The sequence below is a fragment of the Saccopteryx leptura genome, chromosome 2 (assembly GCF_036850995.1).
Source record: "Saccopteryx leptura isolate mSacLep1 chromosome 2, mSacLep1_pri_phased_curated, whole genome shotgun sequence".
In the NCBI taxonomy this organism is placed as follows: Eukaryota; Metazoa; Chordata; class Mammalia; order Chiroptera; family Emballonuridae; genus Saccopteryx; species Saccopteryx leptura.
The window spans coordinates 262,456,722-262,483,032 of record NC_089504.1 but is presented as its reverse complement, the minus strand read 5'-3'; the positions used below and the strand labels follow the sequence as shown (position 1 = coordinate 262,483,032).

Below are 26,311 nucleotides of genomic sequence, written 5' to 3'. Positions count from 1 at the left end.
TCCAAAGAGAAAGCTTCATCAGAATCCAAAATTAAATGTGTAAGAAAATAAACCATGTGTACAAGGGTCAGTAGAAATAAGAGATTTAGTACTCCAGGGACTTTGCATAATTATAAAATATAACATTATAAAGTATAATAATTATAAAATATAATATATAAAGTATAATAATTATAAAATATAGTAATTATAAAATAAATGTTGAAAATGTTTTAAGAAATTTAAAAAATAAGAAAAAAGTGGACTTTGGTGTAAAAGCACACAGTTGAAACAGGTATGACATTTTTGAAGAGAATTTGTGAACTGAAACAGAGACCTGAGAAAATCACATAGAACGAGTACAAAGGGATCATAGGATGTAACATGTGAAAGGCTAAGACAAGCAGGAAAAAATGTCAAGTTCCAACAAATTTTCAATAGGAGTTACAGAAATAAAAACCCCCAGTATGCAGAGGGACAGTATTGGAAGAGATAGAGGCTAAAAAGGTTCCAGAACGGATGTAAAAAGTTAAACTATTTCTTTATGAAAAATTATATATTGAGGAATGATGTTTCAGAAACTGAACATCACAATTTTATCAGCAACTCACATGATTAAATCTCCTTGTGAAGGCAACTGCATTTGGTGCGGAACTGTATTTTTCTTTTTTATTCCACCCACAACTTGAAAGCTCCTGGAAAATTAAGTTGAAAATGAAATATTAATTCAAGAAATAGCTTGGCTTTCTTGTCATATTAAGGGTTTCAAAACATTCAAGACAGTTGTGTCCCTTCCTAGAACTGTCTTATTTAATAGGAATGTATCATTATAACCGTTCAATTAGATAATAAAAGCAAAATTTTATTAGCAGAATACAGGAGGGCAAAATTACTTGTCTATGAGAACACAGATGGCTGGATTTCTACTCTGTAGGCTGGCTGATGAATCCTCCTTTGAAGAGGTCTGACTCCTAAGAGGAAATATCCACAGATCACGGAAGCTGAGCACCCCACAGCCCAAAGGGAAGCGTGCTAGTGGCCAAGCCCCCTAGGTCACTTCACACTTCCGGCCAGCTCTCCATTCCTCACTCTTCCACTGACAGCCAGGACTCCTGGTACAGAAACCTCTAATAAAGGGGTTCCTGACCCCCCACAGGGTCTGTCAATAGAATTCAAACCACTCAAAAAATTGGATGTAAAAAATTAAATTTGTATTTCACAATAACCTCTAACTGAAATGACATCCCTTTCCATTATAAATACAGGCTACAGATTACAGAATTATGAGTGACTTTGCAATATGTATGACTTTGTCACTAATAAAAATCATGTATTTTCATATCATATTACAAGATATCTCACCCTGGCCGGTTAACAAGGTTGGTTAGAACATCATCCAAAAACATCAAGGTTGCAGGTTTGATACCATTACAGGGCACATACCCTGTGACCAATGAGTGCACAGCTAAGAAAAGCCACAAATGAATGCTTCTTTCTCCCCTCCCCCCATTCTTCATTTTTTTTTTTAAATTAAGTGAGAGCAGGGGAGAAAGAGAGACAGACTCTTGCATGGATCCATCTAGTAAGCCCCCAAAAGGGTGATGTTCTGCCCATCTGGGGTTTTGCTCCATTGTTTGGCAACTGAACTGTTTTTATCACCTGAGACAGGCGCTGTTTTTAGCAGAGATGGGAATACTGAGGGGAGAGAGATATTGTTTCAACACAGTAGACAAGGAGTAAATGCTCTGAAAATACAAATTACTTTTTCCAAATAGAGAATTAGATTAAAATTTTCAAATTTAAAATTACTGAAGAAAAATATAAAATGACAGTAAAAAAAAAATTACTTGGTCCTCAGCCTATATATATATATATATATATATATATATATATATATATATATATATGCTCACTTCACAGTAGCTCTCACCACAGCCAAAAAATATTTAGTGGTAGATATTACATTAACATAAAAATGACATTATGTGATAACTATATTAAAAATCATCAATCTGCTAGAAAGCATTTTGTTCCTCCTAAAAATCACAGCATATTGGCCTTTCCAGTCTACCTGAATCATTACCAGCTAGAAGCAGCAGTCATTGGGACTTGGACATGAGCTGCAAAGTATAGAATGCTGACAACAATTCCAGTGCCATGAGGACTTTTCCTGGACTCCTGCTCCCTGTGACAGCTCCTAACAGACTGAACTGTGGTTGGGTTGCATTTTTCAGGAATTTGGCATGGTGATGGGGCCAACTTGGACTTGGTGAACATGTTAAGGACACTACTCTTTTATGAATTCTTGCTGTATTGGCCAAGAGTTTGCTTAAAGGCTTTTAATCACTGTAAAAAAAAAAATAGAAGACTGGATAAAGAAGATGGGGCACATATACACCATGGTATACTATTCAGCTAGAAGAAATGATGACATCGGATCACTTACAGCAGAATGGTGGAATCTTGATAACATTATGTGGAGTGAAATAAGTGAATCAGAAAAAAAACAAGAACTGCAGGATTCCATACATTGGTGGGACATAAAAATGAGACTAAGAGACATGGACAGGTGTGGGGTGGTTACGGGGGGTGGGGAGAGGGGAGGAGGAAGAGGGGGAGGGGTACAAAGAAAACTGGATAGAGGGTGATGGAGGACGATCTCTCTTTGAGTGATGAGTATGCAACAGAACTAAATGACAAGATAACCTGGAAATGTTTTCTTTGAATATATGTACCCTGATTTATTGATGTCACCCCATTAAAATAAAAATTTATTTATAAAAAAAAAATCACAGCATATTTATATTTTAGGACAAAATTCCCAAAATTCTTTTTTTGGGGGAAATTCCCAAATTAAATCCATAAATACTAAATTTCTTTCAACCAATACAATTTCCAAATTTATATTAATGCTATGACCAAAGTGTCTCTATCAACTTGCTGTTAAACTAATCAAATCATTTACCGCAGACATGTGACATAGAATTCAAACTCAATGATAGAGCTTTACACATAATGCATATTTCATTTTCCTACTATAAGTCTGAGTTATAAATAACAGATATCCTTGTACATTTTCAGACATTTCCAATCATTTCCTAAAAATAGAGTCCTGCAAGTGAAATCACTGGGTCAAAAAGCATGAATTTTTTTAAGGCTTTGAGATTTAACTGCACACCTGAAATACTGAATTATTTATAATACCACTACGCAATAGTCTTATCAAAACTGGATGTAGTTAGGCCCTGGCGGTTGGCTCAGCGGTAGAGCGTAGGCCTGGCATGCAGGGGACCCGGGTTCGATTCCCGGCCAGGGCACACAGGAGAAGCGCCCATTTGCTTCTCCACCCCCCCCTCCTTCCTCTCTGTCTCTCTCTTCCCCTCCCGCAGCCAAGGCTCCATCGGAGCAAAGATGGCCCGGGCGCTGGGGATGGCTCCTTGGCCTCTGCCCCAGGCACTAGAGTGGCTCTGGTCGCGGCAGAGCGACGCCCTGGAGGGGCAGAGCATCGCCCCCTGGTGGGCAGAGTGTCGCCCCTGGTGGGCATGCCGGGTGGAGGGTGGATGCCGGGTGGAGGGTGGATGCCGGGTGGAGGGTGGATCCCGGTTGGGCTCATGCGGGAATCTGTCTGACTGTCTCTCCCCGTTTCCAGCTTCAGGAAAATACAAAAAAAAAAAAAAAAAAAAAAAAAACTGGATGTAGTTAATTCCCCTTATACATATCATTACTGTAATTTCCCCAATTGTAAGAGCAATTATGTTGAAACACATTTGTTAAATAGAGAGAAATGGGAAGTGGGGGGCCATGAATTGCCTATAAACCCACCACTAGAAGAAGACCTACGTACACATCTTACCAATTCACATGAAGTGCCTATGAAGGCCTGGTTTTTGTTTCTTCAAAGTAGGCAACACATCTGACCTTTTCTGTGTGATTTAATCTACTGATGTAGTGCTTAAAAAAGTCCTTCTCATACTGAGAACAGACACCTTTACAGCAGTAATAAAACTAAGTTAACACCAACTTAAAGATCACTATGTTCCAGGCACTATTCTAGTGCTTTGTCCATACCAACTCCCTTGATCCTATCTTCATCATTATATAATTTATTATAATAAAAAACCCAGACAAAGGTACTGGTGACTCATGGCTTTATGTTTTACATTAAAAGATTTTTAAAGCTTTTGTGATTCCTCAAATAAAAAATGCTAGGAGGTTTTGAAAAGTTTAATTCTTGGAACATTTCAACATCATTAACTTAATGAAAATTTCTGTTGGAAGTGGGGTGGGGGAGAATGAATCGATCTGTAGTCACATTACTTGGGAGCAAATGGATTAAAATTCAATTGAAGCTCTCCATTTGGAAGAACTGTATAATTAGAAAATAAGAAACAAAATTTTTTTTAAAACTACTTAAGATGGTAGTTTCTGCTTTAGAAAATCTCTCCCCTTTGAGACAATATATATGACTAGTCCATCTAACACAGGGGTCGGGAAACTTTTTTGGCTGAGAGAGCCATGAATGCCACATATTTTAAAATGTAATTCCGTGAGAGCCATACAATATGTTTAACAGTAAATACAAGTAAATGTGTGCATTTTATGTAAGACCAACACTTTTAAAGTACAAGTCTCTGAATTCCTTTTAATAACGTTATGCTGTTGCTAACCAATGATGAATAAAGTACTTCTTACCATTAATGCGACTTCTGGGGCTGCATGGTTTTGCTGATGGCTTTGTAGTCTGGTTGATACGTGGTGAGGTTAAGCTTCATGCAGGCGTTGAGACTTCCATCCATTCAACGTGATCGTAGGTTGGTCTTAATGTTCTTTAGATGTGAGAAAGACTGCTCACATGCATACGTAGAGCCAAACATTGTCAGTACAGCAATACTCTCACACTGCAGTGTGTGGTATGTGACAGGAAGCGCGTTCCAGTTTTGACAATAGCTGGTCCGTGGGTTGAAGTTTTTTCATTTCTCCCACTTGTGTTTGCTCGCCAACTCTGCTTGCTGTTATGCAAGTCTTTCCAAATCTTTATTCAGTGACTTGAACTTTTCACCCACATGTCTGAGGCCTTCAGGTCAGCAGCTTGTAGCTCAAAATCTCTGATGGAGACACCGGGGATATAAATCAGGTTGGCGCTGTCCACTGCACACTCGTGTGGATGGGTGATGAACTTAAAAATATGAGTGCGCTCACGAAATTCTCCAAAGCGTGCTTTGAATGACTGCAGGAGATTAGATGTGAAGCCCGCTAGCTGCTGGAGATCAAGATGTTGAGCAGCATCACTTGCTGTGCATGCATCTTTAAACTCTCCCAGTTTTTCAAAGTGTAGTAAATGACCTGTTTCAATGTCACGATGAAGAGTTCCAGCTTGTTTTCAAATGCAAACACTGCTTGTTGAAGGGATAAGACTGTATTTCCAACGCCTTGCATTTTCACACTGAGCTAGTACAGATGTTCAGTCATGTCCACGTGATGAGAGAACTTCAGGAGCCACTCAGTGTTAGCTAACTTAGGATGCTGGACGTTTTTCGTTTCAAGAAAAAAGTCCAGATTTCGCTCAGACAAGCCGCGAAATGGCTGAGCACCTTCCCTCTTCCCTGTGGGTGGCTGGAGCCAATCTTGACAACCAACGCACATTGCTGTGTAGAAGCAGACCAGGATAATTATTCCCAACTTCATCCAGCAGTGTTTTAAACTGGTGGTCATTTAAAGCTCAGGCAACAATAAAGTTGACCACCCGAAAGACCAGCAACATCACCTCACCAAGCTGCTTGCCACACATCTGAGCACAAAGTGCCTCCTGATGTAGGATGCAGTGAAAACTTAGGATGGGTCTCTTTTCATGTTCACGAAGAAGCACTACGAATCCTCTGTTTTTCCCCACCATGCACGGAGCACCATCAGTACACACCAAAATAAGTTTATCCATTGGTAGATTTTTTCCTTAGGAAACTCAGTGAAAGACTTGAATAAATCCTCCCCTCTTGTTGTCTCTTTCATAGGCAAAACAGCAAGACTTTCCTCACATAGTGTGTCACGGACAGGATATCCTGCAATCACACTGAACTGGGATAAATGGCTTACGTCTGTTGACTCATCCAAAGCGAGAGAAAAGAATGGTGCTGCATTTATGTCCTTCACTTGTGTTGCCTCAATTTGATTTGCCATCATGATGGTACGATCGTGAACAGTTCTTGCCGACAGAGGCATGTCTTTTATTCGTTTGATTATCTTGTCTTTATTCGAAAAGTTGTCAAAAAGTTCATCGGCAACATCAAGCATGAATGTTTTGGCATACTCCCCATCTGTGAATGGGTTTCTATTTCTCACAATTGCTAAAGCACCAGCAAAGCTAGCCGAATTCCAGTCACCTTGTTGGGTCCAAACATGGAGTTGCTGCTGACTAGCTTGTACTCTGCACAGTAGCTCTTGACAGGCTTTCTTCTTGCTGTCTCCCGCTGGATATGTCGATGCAAATGTAGTATGGCGTGTGTCGAAGTGCCGCTTTATATTTGACCGTTTCATCGATGCAATTTTATCACTGCATATTAGACACACTGCAGAACCTGCTCTCTCCACAAAGGTGAATTCCTCTGTCCATTCCTGCTGAAAGGTACGATACTCCTCATCTTTTTTTCTTTTAGCCATCTTCTCCATCAAAAGGGTTTCTGCAATTAGCTTGACTACTTGATTAAAAGGAGGGAAGTTTACTTCCTGACCTCCAACGACCCGTGTACATTAAGCATTATCCAATAAGAATTTGGTGTTGTCCTGAAGGACAGTTGTGATTGGCTCCAGCCACCCGCAACCCCGAACACGAGCAGTTGGAAATGAATGGATTGTAATACATGAGAATGTTTTATATTTTTAACATTATTATTTTATTAAAGATTTGTCTGCGAGCCAGATGCAGCCATCAAAAGAGCCACATCTGGCTCATTAGCCATAGGTTCCCAACCCCTGGTCTAACACAACTAGCCACCAGAACTATAAAGATGGAGAACAGACAGGTGGGTGCCAGGAGATGAGGATGCCAGGGAGGGGGACAGCAGACGGGTGTATCTGAAAGGAGCAGGCACGCAAGGGAGAGACCTTTCTGGTATTGGAATCATTCTGTATCTCGGCTGAGGTGGAGGTTAAACAAACCTACATGTATGACAAAATGTCATAGAACTATACAGGCATGCCCTAAACTCTACTTTTGTAAGATGTAACTACAGGGAAAACTGGGTGAACAGTAAATAAGACTTCACATTATTTTTTTGCAACTTCCTATGAATCTGTAATTAACGCAAAAGAAAATGTTAAACAATAACAACAGCCCATTCAATGGGTTATGAAGCTGAAACTGCATGGAACACTTGGGCCACTTACTTCTTCTACCTGACATGCACTTAAGTAAGCTGCCTTCAGACCTTTTGCCTTGCTCCAACTCCCCCTCTCAACAGCCACTAAATTTCTGTGAGGAAATAATAGCTTTTTCCTTTGTTTCTATCTATTTTTGTCTCATACTCTAGGATCTTCTTCTAGTGACATGGGAATACAATCTAAGAAATAAATTCTACCAGTGTCACAGAGTACGCTGGTCAGGAGATATTTTATACTGCCCTGGCCATGGTGCAGTGGACAGAGCGTCATCCAGAGCGCAGAAGTCGCTGGCTTGAGCCCCGGTCAGGGCACACATGAGAAGCAATCAATGGCACAACTAAGTGGAACAACAAGTTGATGTTTCTTTTTCCCCTCCCCCTTATTCTTTTTCTCTCTCTCTCAAAAAAAAAATAAAAATTATTTTATACTAAAACATCTCCCATAGACACCAAAAAGTTGAAGTAAACTTAGTGACTTAAAGGATTTAACATTTTTTTCCCATTGATTTAAGGGAGAGAGAGAAGAAGAGAGAGATAGAGAGCATCAACTTGTTTCACTTAGTTATTCCATTTAGTTGTATACTCATTGACTGCTTCTTGTATGTGCCCTGACCGGGGGTTGAACCCGCAAACTCTGGTAATAGGTCAATGTTGATCCACTGAGCCACCCAGCCAGGGCCTCAAAGGTTATTTTCTTAAGGGTCTGACTTAAGAACGGGACTGACTTGAGCTGAGTCCACTTTGTAAATAAGCCTCCATTTTAGCAAAGGCTCAAGGAAATAGAGCAGCTTTGATGATGCCTCTTAAAATCTGTTCGAATGGATTTGACTCACATTTTCAAAACCAGGCAGTGAAGAGAAATCCTCTGATGTGGTAAGGTACCTAAAAGCTGCAAAATTAATATTGATATTTTAGGAGGAAAGGTCAGGCTTCCTGTCCCGTCCTTCCTTTGGGGAAGGGAGGGAGAAGAAATGTGAAAGTTTCCTGGCTTGCAGAAACGTACTGCGTAGGAGGCTCCCTTCTACTAGGAAGCTTAAAGAGCATTTTATTAATTTGGGCTAGGCGTGCAGAGAGATTTTGTAGATATGATTTTTTACACTTGTGTGATTTCCAGGATGGCCAATAGCATTGTTTGTAAATGAAGAGGGGAAGGAGATTTAAATTCCCTCCCTTCCCCCACACCTGTAAGAAAGCAGGTAAATAGCTAGCCAGGTGCAGGAAGAGAGAGATTGAAAAAACCTTTTCTTATTTGATGAGCCATTCGCAGGCATTAATCCCCTGGCACCATGGAAACCACCCTGCCCCTCCTGAAAGCATATAATTAATGTACATATCTCTAAACAAAGGAATGGCAAATGAACACTAGAAAATTTAGGAATATCTTTTAATATATAGAATAACATTTTGGCTATTGTGTTACCTTATAATTTTTGATGTGTAAAAATGTTTTTTATGAATCCTAGACAAATGTTGTAAACTTGCTAATGAATTGTGTCCCATCCCCCTCATCCTTTTCCCACCACCCTGTGTGTGTGTGAGCAAAGGTATATAACCTGCCACAAGGGCTGTGCCTGGCGCACAGGATTCGGGTCTGCGAATGCTCCGTGTTAGTCATATGCGGCTGGCATATTTAATAAATCTTCTTTAATCAAACTCCTTAAAATTCATCTGGACTTTGTGTCCCTACGTAAACCTGCGGAAGTGAGGTACGGTACTTTTCAGCATCTGGGGTACAGATACTTTACAATACTGACAGTAACTCACATGCAGAAAGTCCATTTCTGAATGGTCATTAAAAGTGTTAAGTGAAAGAACACTCATTCTGAGCCATGAAACCAGGAAGCCCGATTTCCAGCTGCGCTACTTTAGAAGCACGTGGGAAGGCAAACACAACTGAGGACCACCTACCCTGTGAAAGAATTAATGAATTTCACAGGGGCCACAGTTTCTCTTATATCTTGTAGGTCTGTTCTGTAAAGTCAAATTCTTGCTCTAACTTTCATCTTGTAGGTTCCAACACTCTTAATAGGACTGCTCTAAGGGTGATGTTGGAGGGATACCTATAGATAGAAGAAGAGAAAAGGCCAATATAAACCAGCATGTAGACAGAGATCAAGGATGAACAGAAAAAAGTGATGAAATCTGCAAAAGGCTGCAGATGCTGGGGGTTAGGGGACATCCTCACAAGATGGCAAGAACTGCTGAGGTAATCTTGCTTAAAAGTGGGAAGCTTTAAAGGGATATAGTATATCCACTGGCATTCAGCCTGCATGGCTATTTAGAAAGAAGTTTCAGCCACAGATGAAGTCCTCACTATGACTCCTGTATTTTTGACCAACAGAATAAGCTTTGAAATCAGCATTCTTTCTCAAACTATGTAACTCCAATATAGTATGTTAAATCAAAACTATCACTTCTCTTTTCTGATGTACTCACATTGTCTCCTCCTCCCTCCTCCCATTATCTTAAAGCCGCCTCTATCATGAGATGGGAGGTAAGGGCAGCAGTTATATATACACATACCTACTCCCCTAATCAACAATTCTTCTCTGCACCTACTCGAGTTCTAATCCAAGCCCAGCCTCACCATGAATTAAGGAAGATCATGGTGACGAACAGCAATGATGTGACATGGTCCAAGAGCTGGCCTTGCCTCTGATGGAACAATCAGTTTATTCCAGTCTCCAAGAAAAACTTCAATTCTAGTGTCTTTTGCTTTTTTCATATCTCTTACTACATTCATGAACTGTTTACATTTTAACTCTAGTGCCAATGATAACCTTCACTGAACAAGATATTCCTGATGTTGGAACTTTGGATGTTACCAAGATTACAGTCCCTTTTGCTTACATAAGACAGTCTGCAGGGAGAAAGCTCTTTCTACATACTGCCAATTGAACGTTTTTTCAACAATGATTTCATGAGATTCAGAATCCTCTAGCACAGCGGTTGAGACCCATAGGTTGAGAACCGCTTCTCTAGCATGTGCTCTCTCCCTCATTTACCCAGCATTCTCCCCCAATCTCTAGTGCATTCAGTCAGGCAGGAAGGCCTTACCGGTCCTTTGTATTGAACATCTGTGTACTGACGTCATCTAAATGACTTATGGCACTGACCTACCAGAACAAATAAAGTGTGCACTTTCCTCTCTGAATGGAATACATGCCCGAGGACTTTCAGTCAGAGCCTGTCACTTCACGAATACTTGAGAACCTCCCAAGAGGGGCGAACATTATCCAATGTCCTGACTAACGTACAGTTCCCTCTGTATGTAAGACTTACGGAAGCCCCACGGGACCGCGACTGGTGAGGAAACTCGACTGCTAGCAGTGTGCTGTGCTAACTCAGCCTGCTATAAGCAACGTAAGGCTCATTCTGAAAACACCCCACTGTTGTAATAAACATGGCAACACCTTCAGAAGAAATACAAGCTTTATAGAGCATCAGAAAAGTCATAATCATCACAATAAAACCAGAAAAGTCATTAATCGTCAAAATAAAACCAGAAAAAAACCTATGATTGTAATAAACATGGAAAAACCTTCAAAATACAGTAAGTGCTTCATCAACCCTGAAGGAGGACACGCACTGGAGAGAAACCCTTTAAACGTGTAAGAGCTTTCTACAAGAAAACAAACCTTCAGGGTTAAAAGAGAACCCGTACTGGGGAAATCTACACACACAAGAAATGTAGGAAAACTAGTCAGCTGAGCTTCAGCTAGATACCAGAAAATTCACCCTAGAAATTAATGAATGCACAAAACCATTAAGCTAAACTTCTGCTCTTACTAAGCTTTGAATAATTCATACTAGGGAAGAAAGTTGAAAATGTTCTGAATTGTGGGCAGACCACCCCCCCCCCAAAAAAAAAAAACCCTCGTGTTTCCATAGACAGACTATTACCTCTAAAAGTCACATTCTTGGTCTGGATAACAGATTTTTGCAGAAATGACAAACAATGGATGATGATATGCCTGTGATCTATACAGTACAAATCTTCAGAATGGTCACTTATCAAAGTCAAATACCGAACAGGTGTTATCTTAGGCACAGGAGACACATCAGGGAGCAGAGCAGAGCCAAGTTTCTGGAGAACAGGGGAAAGAGTTCAGATAAAGAGAGGGGGGAAAGAATGACATGTCGGTCTCTGATTGGTACTAAACATGGGGAGACTGCAAATCACTCAGACCAGGAACCTGAAAAACTAGTACCAAAGCAAACATTTTTTCTATGTAATTACAATCCTACTATTTTTTCAAATTACCCGTGAATTTTCCTTTAATATTAAACTTGCTTCATTTGTAAATGTTTTTCCATTCTTATCTACCAAGAAACAAACAAAAAAATCCCTAAGAAGCCAAGTATCAAAATCTGTTCCTTTGTCTTCTTTTAATCTGAGGTAATTTCAAGTGTGATACAGGGTTGGGGAAAAACCAGGGTTAGCATTAAGTCTGATTCATATCTGCTCTTAAAGATTTTGTTTGGCCAGTATTCTTTCAATGACTGAGGTCAGTACCTATATAATAAAAATAATTTTTCACACTTCAAAGATAAGGTAGTTTCTACAGTGAAATAAAAGGTTTGGAAGTTTTCTCTTTTTTTCCTCGAGCAATTCTGAAATATAATACATTTGGCACAATGGACATTGTAGATAAGCAACTTTACTGAGAAAACAACTGTGCCTCTTATAGTTGACCCTTTCCTCCTGAAAGTCAAGAATAAGTTTAGTTAAGTTCTGCCTGACACAAAAGACTTGGGAATTCAAGTCGGAACTCCACAAACTAATAAGATTTATAGGGTCCTACTTAGAGAACTGAAACTGCAAACAGGAGAAACATATTTTAATGAGTTCTAGGTAACTGAGAAATTGCCTCTAGTAGAGAAAACTGAGTGAGGCTTGGGTGGTTCACTCACCGGCCTGCCCCTGAAATCACTAAACCACACAGCTGGATTCACAGTCTATTCTTCGAAGTTCAAATTTAGTATAAATTTTATTTCAGAAAATGTGAATACATCATCACGGGAAACAGTTATATATGGATATATACACATAATGATGAACTTTGATTTAAATAGTTTTGGTGTAACTTAACTAAAGATCTCCCAGTTTCATCAAGTACTGACACACACACACAGCTTTTTATGTTTAATACACACGCACATATAAACACAAGAGACTTGAACATTGGTAGAGTGGACAAAAACATGAAGATAAAGTTACCAGATTCAGTGATAACCACCATCTTTTCATAATATTTTGTTAAAATTTTAACAAAAAAATCCCTTCATTTTTTAGGAGAATTCCTTCATACTTTAAGGAAACTAGTATTCTAACTACATAATGAGGGAGATACCATTTTATGCTAATAAATGAGATTAATCCATTAGACTGGCTGTCATTATGGCGTAAACAATCTTTTGTTAAATTTCTCAACAGCAAGAGTTTTGACCTATTAACTAACATTTGGAAACCAATCTGAAGATGCCCCAGCTCTACAGCTCAGTAACTAACGCCCTGAGGGCACGCATCAGCACAGACACTACTCATCAAGAGCATACTAAGAAGACAAAAAGGTAGGGTAGCATTTATATCAAACATGTAAAACCTGCAATGGCACCTATTGCTGAGGGACATAATGTCCTTGTAGAGGAAGACATTAGGTACCCGGGAATGACCAGATCCACACTGGACAGCGGCTGTGTGGAGGGGGAGGAGGGGAGAGAGGCAGCGAATGTGGGAGAACATGGAGCGGCTGCAACAGTCCTGGTTAGGTCGGTACCCAGGGGTCACCTTGTTCTTCACATCTCACATTAACTATCTCATGATAAACAAGAGAACATGTTTCTACCCGATGACAAAGTCCTGCTTATGCGGCAAGGTGTAATGTAGTCTTGGAGATTCTGTGAGTAATGGCTTTCAAGGCCGCATTTAACCACCTAGCCTGCACTCAACCACCCACATTCTGCTGTGCACCTGCTATAAACTCGCCACAGCTCACCCGCCTGTGCCCTGGGTGTCACAACTCACTCCAGTAAAGCCTTTCCCTGTGTACACATAATACATGGTTACAGTGGGCAGATGCATAATAAATGCCAGTCTCCTTTAAAAAAAACAAAAAAGCCTTCCTCGATTCCCTCTTCTCTCCAAAGTGTCTAACATAGTCATATTACAGAGTCATAAAATGAAAGTATAAGTGAAAAGACAACTAGAGTAAGTTGTGAAGCCCAGTATCTCGTTCCCATTCTCCCATTAAAAAGCTTCAGAGCCTCTCGAAGTCTATTACTTCCTTCACTAAAGTGATGAAGCCAAATGAACCCAAATACAGTTCTACCTACGACTCAATCACGTGCAGCTATGAGTGCTATTTGAGGTCCCGAGGCCTGAATGACACAGTAACAGACTAGTTACATCAAGAGCTTTAAATACTTAAAATTCAGAAAGTATAATTTAACAATTCTAAAACGTCTTGATTTGGGATGCTATAATTGCTTATTTTGCATATTTACAAGAAAAGTTTTTAAAACTACTCACATCTGGTTGAATGGCTTTAAATACTGGGACGTCCATTAACGTTATCTGACCCTGAAATAAAAAGTTTAAAAAATGACAGTTTCTTCTTTAGAAAGCCAAGATACGACATAGATTCTAAATTAAAATGATATTCTATACTAAAATATATTGAATAAGAAAATACTAGAAAAATCTCAAATTTATAAGGGTTTAAGAAAATGAAAATTTAACTCTTACACCATTGAATATCAGTATTTCTTTTTTTAAACTGAATTTACTGGGATGACATTGGGTAATAAAATTATATAGGTTTCAGGTGTACAGTTCTATAATATATTGTCTGTACATTGTATTGTGAGCTCACCACCCCGTCAAGTCTCCTTCCAACACCGTTTATCCCTTTACCCTCTTGTAACTCCTCCCATCCCCCAAACATAAGTATTTCTAATTATCTCACACCTGTTTATATTTCTTGTGAGATAAATGAGGTAAAGTGAAAAAATAAAAATAATTTAAAAAATTTGAATATGGATATATATTAAATCAAAACCAAACCAAAAATCAGATCTACTAGTTCATGAGGCAGTGCTATGGACCTATCTCAATGACTAAAAATGTAAAACAAAATTCAACAATGCATCAAAGAATAACATGCTATGACCAAACACAGTTTGTTCTTGGGTTGCAAGAATGGTTCAGTATCAGAAAGTCAATAAATTCTGTTAATGAGTTAAAGGAGAAAGAGAACACACACAAACATTTATGTCAATTAAGAAGCTTTTCTGGATAACTTTCATGGTGTTGCAATAACGCCTTCAATTTTTACTTTTGAACTTTTTAATTTACAAAAAAGTAAAAATATTTCTGACATGTCAATTAAGTGCAGTTGGCTGGGGGAGGTGGTATAGTTAGAGACTATGCAAGCAATTGCCATAAAGGTAAATACTTATTACTACTCACCAAGCTGGAAATGAAATTTATGAAGCTCTTCTCAAGAGATCTACAGTTCTTCTTACCTTCCCGTCTCATCCCTCTGCTTGCTCCATCACAACCTGCTTTATTTGTTTATTCATTTTTACCGTCTCCTCTGCTGATCCTACACATTCTAACTCAATAGCACCAATACGCAAATTATGTGCAAAAATTGGAGAAAGGAGAGGAAGGAGTCTTACCGCATATTCTTCTGGTGTGACCTTGAGAACATCAAACACCACGGCATCAAAGCTTTTCCTCAATTCAGAACCCTTGTCACTTAATGAGTCAGAACTGCTACTTTTCTGTTGAGTTAAAAGAAAATGCAGCCATTTTAATACTGTCTCAAAGTCAATGTCACGGAAGCTAGGTCAGCATAAAAAACTAAGGAAACGGAGTGCAGGGGGCTAACAAGCGCTGCAGGGAAGTTGGGCAGACAGTTAGTTGCTTCTCCGGAAAAGCACTAGAGTCAGGCAACTTGAAGTTGAACCTCAACTTCAGATTTTTAGGTTTTTGAATAAAGTCATTTTCTCTCTGTCAGTTTCCTCACCCTGACAATCCTATTATTTCCTAGAGAAAGAAAAGAATTTAACAAGTTCAATGATTTTCACATGGGTAAAGGGAAGTTAGATGAGAAGGCTACACCTGTTTATGATTTGTAAATTAATTTTTACTAAGAAAAACAAATTATTTTCAGAACCTAAACCACAAGAGAAAACATTCAGAACTCCATTAATTAAGTCCAGTCTTACTTGTGAAGTGGTGAATGTCTGTGACAATTGATAATGTTCTTCCTGTTATATTACAAATTTAAGTGTTTTCTGCCTTGAGGTTACTGTTTTAAGTTTGAATTTGCTATTGCAACCTATACATCAAAAGGTGGCTTTTGGCCCTGAAAACCTTATTTCTGTTCCAGTTGCACTTCCTTTGAGCCAGGAGATGCAAATGTATTCTTGCATCATTTGGTCAAAACCACAGCATCATCACTGTAACTACACGTAGACCATGCTCTGCTAAATGGTGGTGGGAAATCAGGCTACAGATAATGACACGAAAAACCTGACCCAAGTTTCAATCACCAAGGTATACTACATGTCAACCTGCCAGCTGTTATACATCACTTTTGAGCACTTGTCATTACGGCTCATTTTTACAGTTTCCCTCCTTTTTTTTTTTTTTTTTTTTTTTTAAATAATTTTATTTTTTTAATGGGGTGACATCAATAAATCAGGATACATATATTCAAAGATAACAAGTCCAGGTTATCTTGTCGTTCAATTATGTTGCATACCCACCACCCAAAGTCAGATTGTCCTCTGTCACCTTCTATCTTGTTTTCTTTGTGCCCCTCCCCACCCCCTTTCCCTTTCCCATTCCCCCCTCCCCCCCGTAACCACCACACTCTTATCAATGTCTCTTAGTTTCACTATTATGTCCCACCTACGTATGGAATAATACAGTTCCTGTTTTTTTCTGATTTACTTATTTCGCTTCGTATCATGTTATCAAGATCCCACCATTTTGCTGTAAATGTTCCGATGTCATCATTTCTTATGGCTGAGTAGTATTCCATAGTGTATATGTGCCACATCTTCTTTATCCAGTCATCTATTGATGGGCTTTTTGGTTGTTCCCATGTCCTGGCCACTGTGAACAATGCTGCAATAAACATGGGGCTGCATGTGTCTTTACGTATCAATGTTTCTGAGTTTTTGGGATATATACCCAGTAGAGGGATTGCTGGGTCATAAGGTAGTTCTATTTTCAGTTTTTTGAGGAACCACCATACTTTCTTCCATAATGGTTGTACTACTTTACATTCCCACCAACAGTGTATGAGGATTCCTTTTTCTCCACAGCCTCCCCAACATTTGCTATTACCTGTCTTGCTAATGACAGCTAATCGAACAGGTGTGAGGTGGTATCTCACTGCCGTTTTGATTTGCATTTCTCTAATAGCTAAAGAAGATGAGCATCTTTTCATATATCTGTTGGCCATTTGTATTTCTTCCTGGGAGAAGTGTCTATTCATATTCTCTTCCCATTTTTTAATTGGATTGTTTGTTTGTTTGTTGTTGAGTTTTATGAGTTCTTTGTATATTTTGGATATTAGGCCCTTATCTGAGCTGTTGTTTGAAAAAATCATTTCCCATTTAGTTGGCTTTCTGTTTATTTTGTTATCAGTTTCTCTTGCTGAGCAAAAACTTCTTAGTCTGATGTAGTCCCATTCATTAATTTTTGCCTTCACTTCTCTTGCCTATGGAGTCAAATTCATAAAATGCTCTTTAAAACCCAGGTCCATGAGTTGAGTACCTATGTCTTCTTCTATGTACTTAATTGTTTCAGGTCTTATGTTTAGATCTTTGATCCATTTTGAGTTAATTTTTGTACAGGGAGAGAGACTGTAGTCCACTTTCATTCTTTTGCATGTGGCTTTCCAGTTTTCCCAGCACCATTTATTGAAGAGGCTTTCTTTTCTCCATTGTGTGTTGTTGGCCCCTTTATCAAAAATTATTTGACTATATATATGTGGTTTTATTTCTGGACTTTCTATTCTGTTCCATTGGTCTGAGTGTCTATTTTTCTGCCAATACCATGCTGTTTTGATTGTCGTGGCCCTATAATATAGTTTGAAGTCAGGTATTGTAATGCCCCCAGCTTCATTCTTTTCCTTTAGGATTGCTTTGGCTATTCGGGTGGGATTCATCCCAGAATCTCAAGGATGGTTCAACACACGTAAAACGGTTAACGTAATACACTGTATCAACAAAACAAAGAACAAAAACCACATGATCGTAGCCCTGGCCGGTTGGCTCAGCGTGCGGAGGACCCGGGTTTGATTCCCGGCCAGGGCACACAGGAGAAGCGCCCATTTGCTTCTCCACCCCTCCGCCGCACTTTCCTCTCTGTCTCTCTCTTCCCCTCCCGCAGCCAAGGCTCCATTGGAGCAAAGATGGCCCGGGCGCTGGGGATGGCTCTGTGGCCTCTGCCCCAGGCGCTAGAGTGGCTCTGGTCGCAACATGGCGACGCCCAGGATGGGCAGAGCATCGCCCCCTGGTGGGCAGAGCGTCGCCCCCTGGTGGGCGTGCCGGGTGGATCCCAGTCAGGCGCATGCGGGAGTCTGTCTGACTGTCTCTCCCTGTTTCCAGCTTCAGAAAAAATGAAAAAAAAACAAACAAAAAAAAAACAACCACATGATCTTATCAATAGACGCAGAAAAGGCTTTCGATAAAATACAACACAATTTTATGTTTAAGACTCTCAACAAAATGGGTATAGAAGGAAAATATCTCAACATGATAAAGGCCATATATGATAAACCATCAGCTAACATCATATTAAATGGCACTAAACTGAAGGCTTTCTCCCTTAAATCAGGAACAAGACAGGGTTGTCCACTCTCTCCACTCTTATTTAATGTGGTACTAGAGGTTCTAGCCAGAGCAATCAGACAAAACAAAGAAATAAAAGGCAACCATATCGTAAAAGAAGAAGTAAAGGTATCACTTTTTGCAGATGATATGATCCTATACATCGAAAACCCCAAAGAATCCACAAAAAGACTACTAGAAACAATAAGCCAATACAGTAAGGTCGCAGGATACAAAATTAACATACAGAAGTCAATAGCCTTTCTATATGCCAACAATGAAACAACTGAGAAGGAACTCAAAAGAATGATCCCCTTCACGATTGCAACAAAAAAATAAAATACTTAGGAATAAACATAACAAAGAATGTAAAGGACTTATATAATGAAAACTATAAACCATTGTTAAGGGAAATCGAAAAAGATATAATGAGATGGAAGAATATACCTTGTTCTTGGCTAGGAAGAATAAATATAATCAAGATGGCTATATTACCCAAAGCAATATACAAATTTAATGCAATTCCCATCAAACTTCCAATGACGTTTTTTAAAGAAATAGAGCAAAAAAATCATCAGATTTATATGGAACTATAGAAGTTTCCCTCCCTTTCAAGAGCAGCTAGTTATAAAAATCGTTACCAAGGAAGAGAGCTGTCGTTAATTTTGGAAAATTCTCAACCATTATACTGGAAAACAAAATTTTTGTTGCATACACAAAAACACTTGTTCTTACCTAATTCAAATGTGCTGATCTCAAATCTGACATTAGTTTTTCTCTGTAAGCTACAGTATTTTTTGCAATTCAAGATTTTAAGTTTTCATCTTATTGTAAAATTTTCAGCATTTAGTTTAACATAACGAAGTAGAATGACTTCTTGGGCATCATCTTTGTGAAAATATAATAATTTATATAATGCAGTAAATATACTAATACACTAAAAGATATGATTGCATCAGAATTTGTCTACAATTTTGAAATAGAACATATTAAAACACTTATTTTAATCATAAAATTTGCACAAAACTTATTTAAATTCTATTCAGGCAAAATTTGCATTTGTAGCTCTTGCTTTTGTGTACTTGTTGAGGACAATCTCGTTTGATGCTATACAGCAGTAGTCTGCTCATCACTAACAGCTCCAAGATTTTTGGGAAACTTATCAAGGTGACTGTTCAGGAAGTGAATCTTAACGCTCATGTTACATCCAATGTCGTGAAAGCCAACAGCATCCTTTGAACCAGAAGGTTATAGTTTTCTGCTTTTTGTTGCCAAGGAAGTTCTTTGTAACTGCCACAAAAGACTGCCATGCTGCTTTCTCCTCCTTATTCATCTTCCTGGCAAATTCTTTGTCATGTATGAGGGTTCGAATCTGAGGTCCATCGAATACACCTGCTTTTATCTTCTTGAAAGACAAGGCAGGAAAAGCAGAAATAATATGTTGAAAGCATTCACTTTCTCTATTCAAAGCCTGAACAAACCGCTTCATTAAGCCAAGTTTGATGTGAAGTGGGGGAAAAATGATCCTGTCTCAATTAACTACAGGTTCATTCACAATATTTTGCATCCATACTTCCAGAGCTTCACGTTTTGGCCACTCTTCTGTGTCCAGTGTTTCTCCCGAGCTCGGCTGTCCCACAAACACAGAAAGCAAAGATACTTCGTGAAACCTATATCTGAGTCTGGTTCTGTTGCTTGCTCTGTCTCTTCAGACTGTTTCTTCTGACCTTTTAGCATGCCTTGCAATTTGCTGAAAGCCAGACATGGTGTACTGAGTAGAGGAAGGTAAACAGACCCATAGTGTAAGGTTTATGTTTATTTAGGTAGGAGTCATGCGGTTTACTCTTCACTGTTGCTGGGCTATTTCAGTGTTTAATTCCCTTTAGTGTCTTTGCTGCCTCTCCCATTGTCTTCAGGTTTCTCCAGAAACTCCTCCTTAGTTTGCGGTTCCTGGAGGTCCTTTCAGCTGCAATCCTCCATGCGGCAGGCAGCTGCTGATACGGTGTTGGATGGGGCGAAAAGGAGCCTTGACAAGCCCACATCAGTCTTTCTCTGAGTCTGTGCCCTTGGGCTGTGCCCTTCTCAAGGGCTTCTCAGTGGCCCAAGTTAGAAAGTGAGACTGGAAGGCTAGAGGGGGCTGGAGGCGGGCATTTCTCTTCCTCCAAGCAGATTCGGCTCTGGAGTTTCACTTGAGGTGAGGGAGGGCAGAGTGTGCTGGGCATATTTTGAAGGGGTTCCTTTCCCCCTCCCCCATGTGAGAACCTGGTGGGGCTCCTAGAGGTAAAATGCACAAAGTGGGGGTGGGAGACTAAGACTGGGCCCCCAGGAGTTTGTAACTTACAAGCTAGAGCACTCACAGCCTCCAGCAGTTGGACAACAGCAGCTTATGTCTCCGTACCCTTCCCAGGCTCCAGTGACTTCTGCTCTTGGTAAACTGTGATGCTCCATATGTGCCCCTCTCTCTAGTTTTTTAGGCGTCACTGTCAGTTTGCTCTGTGACATCAATTCTCTGATAGAGCTAAAAAGAGCGAGTTCCATTTCGTTCGGTTTTCTTGTGTTGTGAGGACAGGAGTGATGAATTCCAAGCTCTCTGCATGTCTGAGCAGGAATCCAAAGTCCCATAAACGGATCTTATGCATACTATTATATTTCATGTGTTTAGTCTCTGGAACTACGGCAAGCTTACAGTACATTAATATTATTTTATGTCCTAAGACTAATACAGAAATTTATTCATAATGTTAAGCAGTTGAACAGACATCAGTTTTGCACTATACACTAATTCAGTAGCTTCCCAAATAATTAATTACATCTGTCAAATAATAACCTGGTATTAAACATAACTTGGTAATTTTCTCAAAGTTTTAAACTCATTCAAAACAAGCTAGAAAGTTATAAGTAGTTTTACTGGTCATGATAATTAGTAATTGCTTTCCCTTAATTCTTACAATTACAAGTGAGATGCTTCTATTTGCTTCTCCAATACCAGTAAATACTACATACACTGGTAACAATAAGCTAAGCATTACTTAAGAATAATCTCCACTGTGAGAACAGTAATTCTTTATTTAACACAAGACTAAACAAACTACACACTTCTAGAAATCTGAAAAAAATTCACTGCAACTCTATTGCTATCAGAAGCTTCAAGTACAGGTTAAGAATCAAGGTACTGAAGCTCTGGCTGGGTGGCTCAATCGGTTAGAGTGTCATCCTCATACACCAAGGTTGAGGGTTCGATCCCCGGTCAGGGCACATACAAGAATCAACCAATGAATGCATAAATAAGTGGAACAACAAATCAATGTTTCTCTCTCAAAAAAACCAATCAATAAATAAAATTTAAAGAGTAAAGGTACTTTGACAGGAAAAGTCACACAAAGCAAGTATTTTATTCATTCTGTAAACTTGTCACATTTATGAGAAATCTGCATTTCGATGTTAATAGCTCTATATTTTAAGAGAAGGTGGAAAATTGTCCTTTTAATTTTATTTTCTTGCTACAGCAGTACAATTTAAAAGGCAGACTCCCCTGCCCTTATTTATCATATACTAAATAACACCACTCTGAGTTCTGACGTAATTAATTCACTTTTATGGAAGTAAAAAAAAATTTTTATATAAGTAAAACAATCTATTTTATTTAAGAAATAATTGTGTGCTGCTTCCTGTAATATTAGACAAAGGTTTCAGGATATATAGTTATAAACATACTGTATATATACATCCATATATTTAATGTACTCAAGTAATATGGTTATAAATATACCAAGTAAACATACATATAATACAGACACACAAACATATAATGCAATCCCTATCTCAAGAAGAAGAAAAGCTATGTACAAATTTATGAATAAAATTATAAAAAGGTATTTTTTTAAAGTGCTCCATCTGTTTTGGGGATCAGGAAAAGACATTCTGAAAAGTATAGCATCTGAAACAGGATTTGAAAGACAGACAAAATGTATTTTTTGCACAGAAAGAAGGAAGGGCACATGGAAAAAAGAAATTCCTGGTAGAAAAACACAGGCAGGTATAACACAAGCAGGAAAAGCTAAGGTTTATACAAACTTCAGCAAGATGTAGTATTCTTTCACAAGACTGGATTTCAAGTAGAGGATTAGCAACAGGTAAACCCATTAGAAAAAATAATTGGGGGCCATTTTGAGAAAAGTCTTGAATACAAGGCTGAGGGTCACAAGTGTTTAAGCAGCAGGCAGTGAGGAACCACAGTGTCCAGAACAATGAAGTTTAACAGCTGGATTTTAACAATACAAAAATTGAACTGCAGTTAAGTGCACCCAACACAGCTGAGAACAGAAGTGCAAGATCAAGCTGAAAGGCTGTTGCAGTAATCCAGACAAGAAGTAATCAATGATCAAATGAAGGCGGCACGAGTAGAAATAACAAGGGAAGGACTGGACCCAAGCGATAAAATGTGGGGACAAGCTCTTAGGCGGCCGCCAAGGATCTAAGGATCTCTATGTCTTTGTGGTGAAGCCCTTGTGAAATCCTCTCAACCTGAGTGTGGGCAGGACCAGGGACCTGTTTCTAATCAACAGAATAAGCAGAGCTGACGGGATGGCACTTGCGGATGACATCACAGAGGAACGTTGATGTCTGCTTTGCAGGCAGACCCTCCCAGATGTGATGAGAGAATGACCGTGGTGGGTGAAGGGGACGCAAGTTAATGAGAAATCTAAAAATTTACACTTAGATCTCTGGGGTGATGGCGCTGCTCGTAACAGAAGTCAGAGAGAGGAGCGGCACTATTTTCTTCACAGGTTACACGGCATTAACTTGATTTGGTTCAGATGCTAAGTAAAACGTCTGGTCTATCAGAAATGCTTAATAAAATTTATGAGGGTAGCCAGAGCTAGAGAGAAAAATATGGCAATCATCTATATTAGAAAAATAATCAAAACCACAGACTTATAATAATTTCAATGATAGCGAGGCCCAAGTAATTGGCTGTAGCAAAAGGGAGGTGAAGTTATTAAAGAAAATTGAGGCCATGGTGTTAAGAGAAAAAAAAATAGAGGAAAAACATAGAAGCTAGATGCTAAAGTTATTAAGGAAAGCAGGCAAGTAAGCTAGATCCAGACACAACAAAACAGAAAAAGAGGTGAGGCAAGAATAAAAGGAGACACTAACTAGAGAGGTGAACATACAGCTCCTTCCTCATCTCCATCCCTAACAGGCTCGGCTTCATCACCAGAGCAGCCTGTCAACAGTCCAGCCCAAGGGTCCCCTAACCTCCTTCCACAGGCTTGGAATCAAGGGAGCCAGACTGTCCAAAATCATGTGATTCCAAACAAAAGAACCTTTCTCTGTTTCATTTTTACTATTAAACTCCAGGTTCATGTAATGTAAAAACACCCATAGAGAAATTCCTTTAAACATAACCTTAAAAAGGACTTTAAAGAATCATTATTTGTCAAGCCTCTTAAACGGGGCCTGACCTGTGTTGGCGCAGTGAATAAAGCATTGACCTGGAACACTGAGGTCGTCGGTTCAAAATCCTGGGCTTGCCCAGGGTTCAAGGCACATATGAGAAGCAATTTCCCATTTCTCCCCCCCCCCCCTTTCTCTCTCTCTATCTCCCTCTGCTCTCTAAAATCAATAAATATAATCCAAAAAAATAAAAATAAATGGACAAGGATTAGCTGCTTCTAAATGCACAGTGAACATGTGAATGGTACAATTAAAACACTTTTTTAAGAAGTAAAAGACTTGTGGGCCTCTTTCAAGTTCTGATTTAAATCTGTGACCCACCATAATGCTTGAAAAGTTAGAATGCCAGGTAAGAAACTTTACAACAGAACCTCTTAAACGTCTCACCTCAGAAGCAGTAGCCGCAATATTAACATTGCTTGCCCGCCCATTCATTAGGTCCATGCTTCCCACAACATCAGTCCCTGGCGCTATGGTAACAGCAAGGAAGACTGACCCACTGCTTCACATCCAAGGCCACTGATACATTATTACTCCTGTAAAAGATAAACAGAAAAATTTAAATGTGTTTGTTATTGGAAGTTTAAGAAAACAAATCCATGCTTATCTCCATGTCAAGAAATAAACTGTTTCAACTTTACTGAATTCTTTCTTACTTCAGTTAAATCAATTTGAGGACAATCTAGTATGCCATTTTAAATGATCAGAAACACCAAATGGGAAGTGTTCAGAGTGTTATTGTTATATTCATCATCAAAGCAAAAGCACACCTTTTTCATTCATTGTGAGAAAAATTCAGCATTTTTTTTGGCCCTGGCTGGGTGCTCAGTTAGAGCATCATCCTAATACACTAGGGTTGCAGGTTTGATCCCCTGTCAGGGCACATACAAGAGTCAACCAATGAATACATAGATAAGTGGAATAAAAAATTTGATGTTTCTCTCTCCTCCCCTCTTCCTGTCCCTCTACAATCCAATTTAAAGACTTTTTTGTTTTAAGTGCAAAAAAAAAAAAAAAAAATGTGGCAGAGTAACACATGGCATAATAATAAATTTTTAGAGATCTAAATGACATCCTTACATCAACAATATTGAGTAAGTTTATCATGGCTGATAATCTAGTTTACAAAGACATTACAAATAATTTAAAATATTACCAAATGTGTAGTAAAAATATCAATATATATTTGTTTGTACAGGGTTTTTAACTTTATTGACTATCTTCAATCGGTTATCTCACTTATCTTCACAACTACCAATAAGACTAATTAAGTAAGACATTATACTCATACAACACAAAGAAACAGCCTCTGAGGACACAGGATGGTCAATGAGGATCCAAGAATAAAATTCAAGCCATCTAAAATTCTAATAAAATATTCTTGCCACAAACCGTGTTTCTTTCCACTTTACTGGACGTCAGAATATTTACCTGAGGTTCTAATCCCTTTCTGCAAATAGCTTCACCTGCCTAGGACAGAATTTCTTCCTCTCTGTATAATGACAGGAGTAAATGGATCTTGAGGCTATCCAACTTTAAATTTCTGTGACATTTTCTTTTTTTTTTTCTATTTTATTTTTCATTTACAGCTTATATTCAGTATTACCATGCATTGTTTCAGATGTACAGCATAGTGTTCAGACAATCATACACTTTACAAACTGGAACCCCTGATATTTCCAGCATCCACCTGGCACACACATAGTTATTACAATATAATTGACTATATTCCTTGGGCTTTTCTTCACACTCATGTGATTATTCTATGATCATTAATTTGTACTTCTCAATCCTTTTACCTTTTTCATCCAGTCTCCCAACCTCCCTCCTCTTTGGCAACCATCAGTCTGTCCTCTGTATCAATCAGTGTTTCAATTTTGTTTATTTTGTTCTTTAGAGTCCACATGTAAGTGAAATCATACAGTGCTGGTCTTTTCTGACTTATTTCACTTAGCATCATACCCTCTAGGTTCATCCATGCTGTCACAGATGGTAAGATTTCATTCTCTCTCTTTTTATGGTTGAGTAATATTCCATGGTATATATGTACCACCCCAGATTTTTTAACCCACTTGTTTATTGATGGACACTTGGGCTGCTTCTGTTTCTTGTCTACTGTAAACCTAACTCTGCAATGAACACAGAGGTGCACACATTCTCTCGAATTAGTGTTTTGAGTTTCTTCGAGTCAAGTCCCAGAAATGGAATTGCTGGGTCATCAGGCAGTTCCATTTTTAATTTTTTGAGGTAACTCCATACTGTTTTCCACAGTGGCTGCACCAACCTGCATTCCCACCAACACTGCACAAGAATTCCCTTTTCTCCACATTCTCACAACAGCTGTTGGTTAATTTATTGATGACAGACATTTTGCCTGGTGTGAGGTGGTAGCTCATTGTGGTTTTGATTTGCATTTCTTTCATGATTAGTAACACTGAGCATCTTTTCATATGTCTATTGGCTATCTGTATGCACTCTTTGGAGAAGTGTCTGTTAAGGTCCTCTGCTCATTTTTTCACTGTATCTTTCTTTTTATGCTAAGTTACATGAATTTTTTTTATAAATTTTGGATATTAACCCCTTATCAGATGTATTATTGACAAATATATTCTCCCAGTCAGTTCCACAATGTTTTCATAAGAGAAATG

The 26,311-nt window shown here is 38.8% G+C and overlaps 1 protein-coding gene across 4 annotated transcripts in view; it reads right to left on the bottom strand.

The window, feature by feature from the left end:
• RALGPS2 (Ral GEF with PH domain and SH3 binding motif 2) overlaps positions 1-26,311 on the bottom strand; it is a 139,471-nt gene that overhangs the window by 79,329 nt on the left and 33,831 nt on the right. For all 4 annotated transcript variants that reach the window (XM_066361622.1, XM_066361620.1, XM_066361623.1 and 1 more), the window contains exons 2-5: positions 24,051-24,199; positions 15,036-15,140; positions 13,885-13,935; positions 591-674 (exon numbers count right to left, since the gene is read on the bottom strand). In XM_066361622.1, the coding sequence (XP_066217719.1) occupies positions 591-674; positions 13,885-13,935; positions 15,036-15,140; positions 24,051-24,107 (297 nt within the window). In that variant the 5' untranslated portion in view covers positions 24,108-24,199. The remainder of the gene's footprint in view (positions 1-590; positions 675-13,884; positions 13,936-15,035; positions 15,141-24,050; positions 24,200-26,311) is intronic.